The sequence below is a fragment of the Nannobrachium achirus genome (assembly GCF_963921795.1).
Source record: "Nannobrachium achirus genome assembly, chromosome: 17".
NCBI classification, from domain to species: Eukaryota; Metazoa; Chordata; class Actinopteri; order Myctophiformes; family Myctophidae; genus Nannobrachium; species Nannobrachium achirus.
The window spans coordinates 8,159,691-8,170,631 of record NC_137824.1 but is presented as its reverse complement, the minus strand read 5'-3'; the positions used below and the strand labels follow the sequence as shown (position 1 = coordinate 8,170,631).

The following is a 10,941-nucleotide window of genomic DNA, read 5'->3' as shown; positions in this document are numbered from 1 at the left end:
CCCAGTCATAACACAAATATGGTGCCCCGAATATGTCCCTAGTTCCCCCCTGACCCACTAGTATTCGTAATTTCTCCCGATTATCTTCCGTTTTTGGATGAGACGGGAACATAGAACCCTTTTTTTTAGTTGAGTGAGGAACATAGAACCCCAGGGAACATTATAGGCTAGGACCTTTTTTTGGGTAAGAAGGGAACATTGAACCTTTATTTGGGGGGTAAGTGGGGAACATAGAACCTGGGGAACATGTACGGTCCCAGATTGAACTCGGGTTCCCAACTCGCCAGACCAACGCACAAATAACCATCGTGCCAATAGATTTATAGGGCTGTTGTGGGCTGCTTCATGGCTGTTTCATGGCTGTACTAACCGTGGGGGCTACATGAGTAACAGAGAAGGGAGTAGGCCTAGAGTAGGCTAGAGTAGCCTACTTTATCTTATAGGCCAGGGTAAGTGATTGATTGATTGGTTGGTTGGTTGGTTGGTTGATTGATTGATTGATTGATTGATTGATTGATTGATTGATTGATTGATTGAAGACTTAAAAGTCTGCATAGGACAGTTCAGTTCACTGGTAGACCTACAAGGTCAACTAAAAGGATCAACACCTCAAAAAAGCTTGTTTCAATTGGGGTCATTTTTTAAACTCATAACATGGAAAGACAGACAAACTGATCTCTGTGTTTATGACAAAACGTGTCAAATAGCTCTTTATATTCTGATAGTCTACTTAGGCTATTGCTACAGTGTGTTTGTTCAGTAAAATTAGTCGACAAATTAAACAAGCGAAAGTGGAAGTGATGACATTATAAATTCTGCCCTAATCTGGGTTCCCAGAAGTTTCTCTTTTTCGCAGCTCAGCTCCTGGTGGATATTTGACGTCTACTCAATGCGTCTGATTAGTGGCGTTACCCTGCCCTCTTGTGGCCATTCTGGGGCATAACATGGTACTTCATCTGGGGGCAGTTTTTGGCCCAAAAATGAGGTAAAAAACAAGAAAAGACATCCGAACAGATACAAATATTCATTCATTCCACTATCTGTTACTCTGTTGAACTCAGGCTGTTAGTATGGTGTGTGGTACTGCAATGTAATGTAATGTATGCACTTAAACTGTATGTCAGCACTAACTGTGGTATGCAGTATGCACTAGTCTTTCTTTCTTTTCCTGTCTTATGTTGTGTAGCAGCCGGTATGTCCAAGACAAATTTCCCTCTAGATTTAATACAATAATCGTAATCTTTATATGGACTCTTAACCCCCAAAATACCTCAGGGCAGTGAACCAGCTGGGTCGTATTGAAAATACTTAATTTCCCCCTCGGAATGAAATAGGTATATATATTATTACTGTGACTGAAGGAAAGGCTCTCCAGTAGGTTCTTATTTAGACCCAACAACTGAATGTCAGTGTCCAGGTTCTCCTCAGAATATGTATGAAACTGATTCACTATGACACTATGTGGTACATTAGGACAGGTTCTCAAACCATTTATTTGCAAGGTCCTCCATAACTCTGAGTGTAGCCTTTGAGAACCACACATCACTAGAATTTTGTCCAAAATGCCCACCACAAGCCGGACAAAAATGGCGATGATGTGCCCTGTCAGGGAGGTTAGAGGTGGGTGCCGTGCCGTGGCACCCAAGGGTGCCTCGGTCGGAATACTTTGATAATATTTGGAACTCATCGATATCACTTCAGTTTAGACGCTCTATACTTTGGTGAAACGGACTTGAGTTTCACTGCACTTGGTGTGTTCTTTTTTCAGCCTACAGTCTCTTCACCAAGCAGATCTACAAGCTCACAATGCGTCCGGTTCACTCACAAGCACAACCTGTGTTGATTTCTTCGACTAAAACTATGACGAAAAATGTTCGTTGACTACCTTTTTTCACTGACGAATCTAAAAAGTAAAACTAAATCGAAACTAAGCCAAGACTAAATACACTGGCAATGTTGTCAACAAATAAAAACTAGACTAAAATGTTATGGAGGGACTAGTGGAGAAGAGATCCATTTGTGTTGACAAAATCAACTGTAGATTTAGTAGACAAAATCTTGATATATTTAGTCGACTAAAACTAAACTACAACTAACACTAAAACATTTTACATTACAAAAATCTGACTATAATAAATGGAATTTTGCTAATAAAATCAGCACTGCTCACAACATCGGGTCGCTTTGACATGAACAGAAAGCACATCCAAGAACTTTTTTTTGTCCATAAACATTTATTTTCAAATAGTTTTAAGAAAAATATTATAATTTTTTTACAACTTTTTTCTCTTTTATTTGATTTCTATACAGAACTTCTGTGCACTTATAGAAAAAACAACAAAACAAAACACAGGCTGGGAGGGAAAAACAGGAAACCAAATCCTAAAAAATAAGCCATTTATACTGTTTCCTGTTAGTTACAGGAAGGAGCTACACGGGAAGTCAAACCAAAAAAACAACAACACACTGGATGCACAAATAAAAAAAACAACAAATCAACTAAACAATAAATGCATAAAAAGTTAAATAAAAGTGCAAAAACAAATCCACACAAATCCTGTGACCTGATAATACATTCAAAGACAGTTATACAACAAACATGTTCTATCATCGCAGGGGTTCTCAACCTGTGGGCCGGGACCCCCAGAGGTGTCCCCACATGAGTTTGGGGAAGCGACAACCTATGGACTTTTAAGATCGTTTTAATACAGAGAAAGAAAGAAAGAAAGAAAGAAAGAAAGAAAGTAACCAAAAGTAATTAACAAACTATGGTATAAAAACTGGTCGGATTGTCAAATAATATTAGGAAGAGGCAGACATTTTGAAAATAGCCAATCTGCAAACTTGTAGATCGGCTATTTTCAAAAATATTTATCTGTGGAACCAACAAAATTTAACTCCAACTCCAACTAAAGGCACAGCAGCCATTTTGGAAAGAAAGTGGTCCCCTTCCTTAAGCATGAGGAGTGTCCACCGTCCATCTAGCCTAGAACAGGCCGGTCCGGTGGTGCATCTCAGGAACAGGACTTGAATATGTAGAAGGAATGTACTGGAGCAAACACGGACTTTTAAAGCCTTCTTTAATGGTTAGGGTGCAGGCAAAAGTAACAACGTTTCGATGTCAATACATATGACCTGACGAAGATGTATTGACATGGAAACGTTGTCACTTTTGCCTGCACCCTATAACAAATAAAAGGCTTTAAAAGTCTGTGTTTGCTCCAATCCCGCTCCTTACTTCCTTCACAGGTGTTATTAGCAATAATTCTGACTAAGGCTCTGTTCCACTCAGTGTAGCACAGTGGTTCTCAAACCTTTTGATTTCAAGGACAACCATAACTCTTAGAGTGTACAAATGGAACCAAATGGACCCTTACAGGTCCATTTGGTTCCATTTGTGTACACTCTCAGAGTTACAAACCCATAAGGGCCTGTTTGGAACCGCCTCAAGGACACTTTGAGACCCACTGAGTGTAGCAGGGCGTTTCCAGTTGAGTCAACATGACACAATATCAGCACACTGACTCTGTTTGAGCAGAATGGAACAGAGCCATCATTAGTATCTTTGTTAACATAGACATAACAAGGTAGACGCCTCCTCCTCTCTGGGGCGTTGGTAAAAGAGGACTGGCAAGCTTCCGGAATTCTGAAGGACGCTTCCTTGTGTGTCACAGAATGGGACGCTCGGTAGGCCAATCAGATGCATGTGGGACTCCCTCTTTCCCACTGCAGGGGGCAGCAGAGTGCCTTCCACAGTTCCACAATTCCGCACTTCCACCAGTCCTGTTTTACCAGTCGCGCCATTAATGAACCGAAGCGGCGGATGAGGTATCTAGCTTTTTATATCTGTGCACTGGTAACACCTGTGAAGGAAGTTAGGATGGAGCCCCATGTCTTTACGATATGGCCGCCGTGCATGGAGCCTATTCCGAGTGCTTATCGGGGGGGTCGCGGCCTGAAAAGGTTGAGAACACCTGACCTATTGAACCAACTAACCAACCACCATCCTGACTGACTGACTGACAGTTTGGTTGGGTTGGCTCCACATGCAGAAAGGCTAGCGGGGACACAGATAAACTTTGGCAACAGACACCCAGCCTAAAGTGACGAGAGTTCAGACAGACAGACAGACGTAGTGAACAATGCTCAGGTCTTCTTCATCTTCTTCATCTTCGTCACACCAGGCGCTTCTGGACGGCTGGGGTGAACTCTTCGGCGTTGGGGTTCAGGTTACTGTTCACCTGCAGGAGGACAGACCAGTGTTAGTTTTGTAATATAAATATCATAAGATTTTAGTTGTCTAAATCTACAGTTGATTTTGACGACTAAACTGTAATTTGCCTTGATGGCGTCTTAATGTTTGATTTTACACTTGGTTAGGGTCACCGTTTGTTCAGCCCCTCAAACCGGGACCCTTAAAATCATTGCGCACATTATTGAACGCACATTTATACGCACCGTACATAGGGGTTGCATTGCATACAGGCAGCGACTGATTGACAAACAGCCTCAGAGTTGAATTCAGACACGCAATGGATTTGTAAGTTTTTTCTGGTTGGTCAGGTGAGCATGTTTACATGAAAAGAACACGATAAATGTCTAAGCAACCACTGAAAACAGCTACTATTATTTTAATTCTGTAGAAAACCGGGACACTTTTGTAGTGTATGTTGAAAACCACCTCATCATTACACAATAATAGCCGTGTGGTATAACTACTGTCCTGTGTGTGTGTGTGTGTGTGTGTGTGTGTGTGTGTGTGTGTGTGTGTGTGTGTGTGTGTGTGTGTGTGTGTGTGTGTGTGTGTGTGTGTGTGTGATCAAATGCTACAGGTGTATACATACATTACAGTGTAATCAACCGGAGACAGTCAATTCTACTACTTTTTGAACAAGAGCTCTTTCATGGTTCAAGGTCTCTTCTCAGAACAGAGAGAAACAGTGTATTGTTTAAGTCATAAAGTGATTTTTCTTCTTTTTTTTAATAGAATCTAAAGCGGAATAAGTTGACAGTGAAAACAACAGAACATTCATGGAAGATTGTTCATCCTAACCGTTTCATTATCCTAACAATGTGTATTGTGTAATCATAAGAATTTAGATATTATTATGGCTGATTTAAACACTGTTGTTTTTGACAGCAAATTTTTATTTAGTTTTAGTCCTAGTCTTTTGAATAAAATGTCATTTAATTTTAGTCATAATTTAGTCACCTGAAAAGTTTTAGTTTTAGTCTAATTTTAGTAGACTACATATGATACGTTTTAGGCGACTAAATCTACAGTTGATTTAGTCAACTGAAATGTATTTTGGCATCATAATGACCAATTTTACACTTGGTAGTGTGCTGAAAATAGCAGATCTACGAGCTCACAAAGCGTCGCAGCGCGACACGTTGTGAGCTTGTAGAGAGCAACCAAACATAAAATGACTCTTCTCCACTAGTCCCTCCCTAACGTTTTAGTCTAGTTTATATTTTGTTGACGAAAATTTCAATATATTTAGTCTTAGTTTTAGTCATCACAGCTTAGTTTTTATTTAGTGTTTATTTTGTTTTCGTCAGTGAAAAAAGCTTAGTCGACAAACATTTTTCGTCATAGTTTTAGTCGACGAAATCATCAACACTGGATTGAAAAGGATTCCCTACAACCCTCTTCTCCCTCTGGCTGCCAGGCTGTGGAATGAATGACAGCCCTCAGTCAGAACAGCAGACTTTAGTTTGTTGTGTTATATTCTTGCACAGGTACGTATGATAGTAACATTAATTGGTGAAGGCATCATCAGACATTGATTGTAGCAGCAGTAATAGTCTGCTGCCTTTACTATGAATAATAATAGTAAACATATACTGTCTACAAGTAGGAGAATAGCAAAACAAAACTAGGAATAATGAAGAAGAACATAAAATAAAATAAACGTTTGTCTGTTAGTTAGCCCATTTAGATCTGGAAAGCATCTGTGTCAATTTAGATTTTTTTAACCACTTTAACCAGTATTTTATTAGCCCGATTTCAGACTCAGCTCACGCTTTAGTCTGAAACTGTGCCCTATTCTGAACGATTTCTGGGGGAGGGACTTTTGTGCGAGCGTGCACGCGTGCTTCTGCACGAGTGATTGCGATGCACGGTCGCAGCATGTGTGTGTGTTTGTGTGTGTGTCTCTGTCTGTGCCAGTGACTGCTTCCACACAGAACTGCGACCAGAAACATGTAATCAACATTAACAGCTTGGTGAAATCAGCGCACACGTGCGTGTGTGCCTGCCTGCCTTTTGTGTGAACTTCGTTTGAATCGTTTCAACTGCTGCGCGGATTGGATATTCGATAGATCCACCCCCACCCCCCGCACTCATTGGAGGAGCCGCAATTTTTGGTTGGGAAACGGACGATTCATTTACTCAACTCCAGACCTGAGAAACAGACCACTCTGAGAGTGGGCGGGTTCTATGGGCTGGAACCAGGCTAGTATTTTATACTTTTGCTATTATATTCAAACATAGCAGCTATACAAGCTCAAAGCGCGGCACCGAGTGTGATCTGCTATTTTTGATAGAATAGTTGGTAACCAACGTGAAAAGGGTTGAAAACCCTTGGTTTAACCCATTTAGGCCTAGAATTATTGAATGCTTTAACCCGTGAAAAATAGCAGATATACAAGCTCACAGCGTGGCACCGAGTGACATAGTAGTCTCTCAAGAACAGACTAACTGAGCTCCAGTTAAGTGAAAAGGACCTTTTCTTTGACGATGACTGGCCAGATTGCTGACATAGAAACATAGGGTTTTTCAAAAATCATAGAAGGATTCAAAAGACACTCATAGAATCGGGTAAAAATTCTAATTTTTCAATTTTTCAAAAATAGCAGGTCTACAAGCTCGCAGCGCGGCACTCGGTGCCGCGCTGTGAGCTTGTATATCTGCTGTTTTTCAATAGTTAAAGCATAAAATAATGACACACAATAATGTGTACCCCGTTCTAATGTTAAACAAGGAGAGCTTCTCACCACCAGCTCCTGGTCGAGGCCTCCTGCTCCTCCCAGCACCAGCAGGTTGATCTGCTCCTGCAGCTGACTGACCGCCTGCGAGGAGGACGAGGACGAGGAGGAGGAGTAGGAGGGGAGGTCTCTGGACGGGATGAACCACTCCAACAGCTCCTCTTCCTCCAACATCTCCTGGAAGCAACGCTCCATGAACTCCTCCTCCCACAGCTCCTCCTCAACCTGACACACAAACACACACACAATGTACACATTGATTTTAAAATGATTTTACTCGTTTAACTCTCAACGGTCCGGCACCTTTGTACCTCTACGACTGCCTGCCTCGATACGTTCCAAACCGACCCCTCAGGTAGTGCAGACCTTCTCTAAGGTCTACAATGACATAAAAGATCTGGTGAAGCAGTATTCTGCTTCTACGAGCCGACGGCTTGGAATAAACTCCCATTAGACCTACGACTAGACAGCCTCTGTGGACAGCTTTAAAGCACGGCTCAACGCCTGTTTCTTCGCTCCGATTTTTAAATCTCGGTGCTGTTATTCATCAGTGACCAATGAGCTCAATAACAGACCTCTGTCTAAGTAGCCGTGTAATAAGCAGGATAATTCACACTTTGTCGGCCTTCTGATTGGTTCCCGACTGACAAACCAGCAGGCTCTTTCTGCCTTGTCCCGCCCTGGTTCTGGCTTTTTTATGTTGAATTTGCTAAAACATTATTTTTGGAGAAATAAAGACATTTAAAAACATGCTCAGTCACTATACTGCACCTGAGAGGCTCCTTTTTACTGAGTTTAAAATACACAAATAACAATAAGAAGCAACTGCATTTCAATGGTAGTGGATGGAGAGAAAGGACTTTTGTCCCACCAAGACACAGCAACCAATGGGTGTGAAGAGGGGCTGGACAACGGCCTTGCCTGGTCGCTGGTCATTATTGAGAAATAAATCCCTTTGTTTTCTCAATAAACAGAGATACCTGGACATGATTACCATATATTATCACTAACCTGTCTACTGAACTCCTCTTCATTCTCCATCCACATAATGAGCTAACCTGTCTATTAAGCCATTTACGCAAATCTGTGTTATGCTAGATTTGAACCACGTTAACCATTATTTTACGCTTTAGCTATTGAAAAATAGCAGATATACAAGCTCACAGCGTGGCACTGAGTGCCACACTGCGAGCTTGTAGATCTGCTATTTTTGAAAAACCTGTGAACATCTTTGAATATAAGTCTTTGAATATTTCTCACCCGATTCTATACATTTCTTTTGAATCCTGCTTCCAAAAATCTGTGGTTCTCAAACTTTTTCATGTCAAGGAGCCCCCCAAAATTACATGTATTTGGGCCGTGGACCCCCATCTCAAAATACGTTGTTCCAGGGACCACCCCAGAAGCAAATATTTGAGTTACAAATGTTCGCTTTTAAAAATATATATTCAAAGACGTTTTTTTTCAAAAAATAGCAGATCTACAAGCTCGCAGCGTGGCACTCGGTGCCACGCTGCGAGCTTGTAGATCTGCTATTTTTCAATAGTTGAAGCATTAAATAAGTCTATGGCCTAAATGGGTTAAACTAACCTGTCTGTTGAACTCCTCCTCGTTCTCCATCCACATGTACTCAGCGAAGGGGTTTTCCTCCATGTTGAACTGGTTGGTCAGGATGATGTCGTTGCTGAAGGTCATGATGTTGTTGTTGCTGCTGCTGCGGCTGGGGTCTTTCATCGCTCTCCTCAGGACAATGCTTCTGCAACGACAAACACTTCCATGGTCAATTCAAAGGAGCTTTATTCAGCAGGGGTCTTTAACGTTTTCAGGCCGAGGAGGAGCCCTTAGCTGAGAGAGAGATGAAGCAGGGACCCCCGGCCAAAACCTGTTCATAGATTCCATATTGTTTCATCTTTTGACGGCACAATCATCAGTGTATTTTGGATTCATGTCAATTTGTGCTTTCAGATATCTAACCACTTGAACCGTCAAATACTTAATAAACTTGACCTTTCACTCTGTACTTAGTCTGCTCTTTTTCCCCTCTGCTGAAATTAGCAGATCTACAAGCTCACAACGCCTCGCAGCGCGAGGCGTTGTGAGCTTGTAGATCGGCTATTTTTGGCCAACGTTCTCAGAATATGGACGCTAGGGTTCAATATAAAAAAGGAGAAAAGAAAGTCACCCTAAGATTTGGAGGACCCCCTGTAATAATAAATAATGTTGAAGACCCTTGCTTTATAGGCATGAGAAAACATACGTTTACCAAAGCAAGTGTCAAAATATAGTAAAAACAGTTGAAAATGGGGAACATATATACAGTTGGAGGGGGCACAGCATTGTGTAAACAGAGCTATGTCACATTTTGTTGTCATGTACAGTATATACAGGGCCTGAAGCTATTTGTTCCAAATAGCAGCTTTTCTTTTTTCTTGATATGATTTTCAATAGTATACAAAAAAGCCTTTAAAATGTTTTTAAAAGGTAGCATCTCTGTGTGTGTGTGCAGTATTGGTAAGACACCCTGGACAACGCTCCACACGTCCCAGTCGTCATAATATTACATCTCATTGTTACATCATTGCTATTGATAGCACAGCCTGTGGAACAGCCCTTACTTGTATGAATGAGTCACATGATAGATAGATAGATAGATAGATAGATGATAGATGATAGATAGATAGACAGACAGACAGACAGACAGACAGACAGACAGACAGACAGACAGACAGACAGACAGACAGACAGACAGACAGATAGATACTGATTAATACTAAATTGCACATATATACAACTTAAGGAACGTTAAACTAGAATGTTGGTAATGTAGATATGGGGGAAAAAACAACATTAAAATGCTATGGTAATAATAAAAAATAATACACTTCATTTATATAACACATTTCATGACAAGAAATGCAGCTCAAAGTGCTTTAGAGAGCAGAAAGAAATGGTATACCTGATGATTAACAATGAAACAGAAAAGAAATGCAAAACCACGCTCAATAAGTATTAGTATTTGTTAATCTTTAGTGAAATTGGAGGTTTATTGATATATTAATTTATTAATAATGTCCATCAGTCAGGGTTAGAGCATGGATCACACAGACAATAGAACAACAACAGACAGCCAGTCTTTCTTTCTTCCATGTTCAACACGACAACAAAACAAAACAAAGCTACACAAAAACCCAACCAAAAAACCCAGCTCAACATTAAGCTAAACCTTCCCAAAACGTGCATTAATGTGAATAATAATCACATATAATACAGTATACATACCTGCATAAACCATAGAATGCTGTTGTAATGTTATGTTATGTTATGTGTGTCTAATGGCCGCTCTGTCTATCTGCTAGAGGTGGGACGTTCGAGAACGAATCGAGTCTTTTGAACGGCTCTTTGAAAATGAACGATGTGATCCGGTTCGCAGTAGCTGGGAGCCGTTCATTTTGTAAATGAACAGACAGTTGTGGAAAAAGTACAAACATTCTTTACTTATGGGGAAAAAAAAGTATCAATACTGCAATGTTGAAATACTCTAATACTTATAGGGAAGAAATTTGGAATTAAAATGCACTTGAGTAAAAGTACAAAAGTATCTGTATCAAAATGAACTTAAATTGTCGAAAATAGTCATTATGCAGAATGTCCCATTTCATAGTTTTTTTCCAATGTAGAAAACGTAGAAAAAAACATTTGAAAATAGCAGATCTACAAGCTCACAATGTGTCGCAAGTTCGCAACGCGACGCATTGAGTTTGTAGATCTGCTATTTTCAAATGGCAGGAAATGTTGCCTATATATATGGCTGAAATGTATAGGGTTGAAGTGAATTTGTAATTATAATCAAAATCTACAACTAACTCAAATGAACCAGTCTTTTGAACGGCTTTGTCTTTTGAAAGGAATGGATCCAGAGATCCGGCTCACTTCAAAGAGCCATAAATCCCA

General features: G+C 40.5%; 1 protein-coding gene across 1 annotated transcript; it reads right to left on the bottom strand.

The window, feature by feature from the left end:
• Positions 1 to 3,208: 3,208 nt before the first annotated feature.
• LOC308301444 (polyadenylate-binding protein-interacting protein 2-like) lies at positions 3,209 to 10,360 on the bottom strand. Its single transcript, XM_080745436.1, has 4 exons — positions 10,270 to 10,360; positions 8,581 to 8,746; positions 7,000 to 7,215; positions 3,209 to 4,241 (listed from the first exon to the last, which is right to left on the bottom strand). Exons 2-4 carry the CDS (start codon positions 8,722 to 8,724, stop codon positions 4,176 to 4,178), a joined length of 426 nt encoding a protein of 141 aa, XP_080601562.1. The 5' UTR covers positions 8,725 to 8,746; positions 10,270 to 10,360; the 3' UTR covers positions 3,209 to 4,175.
• Positions 10,361 to 10,941: the final 581 nt, after the last annotated feature.

Bases quoted from the DNA above. Each gene is read 5' to 3' on its own strand.
- LOC308301444 (XM_080745436.1), bottom strand. From the start codon at position 8,724: ATGAAAGACCCCAGCCGCAGCAGCAGCAACAACAACATCATGACCTTC. The intron at 7,216-8,580 runs GTTAGTTTAACC...TTTGTGTGTCAG, and splicing joins AGGAGGAGTTCAACAGACAG to GTTGAGGAGGAGCTGTGGGA. The intron at 4,242-6,999 runs GTGAGAAGCTCT...GTCCTCCTGCAG, and splicing joins GCCTCGACCAGGAGCTGGTG to GTGAACAGTAACCTGAACCC.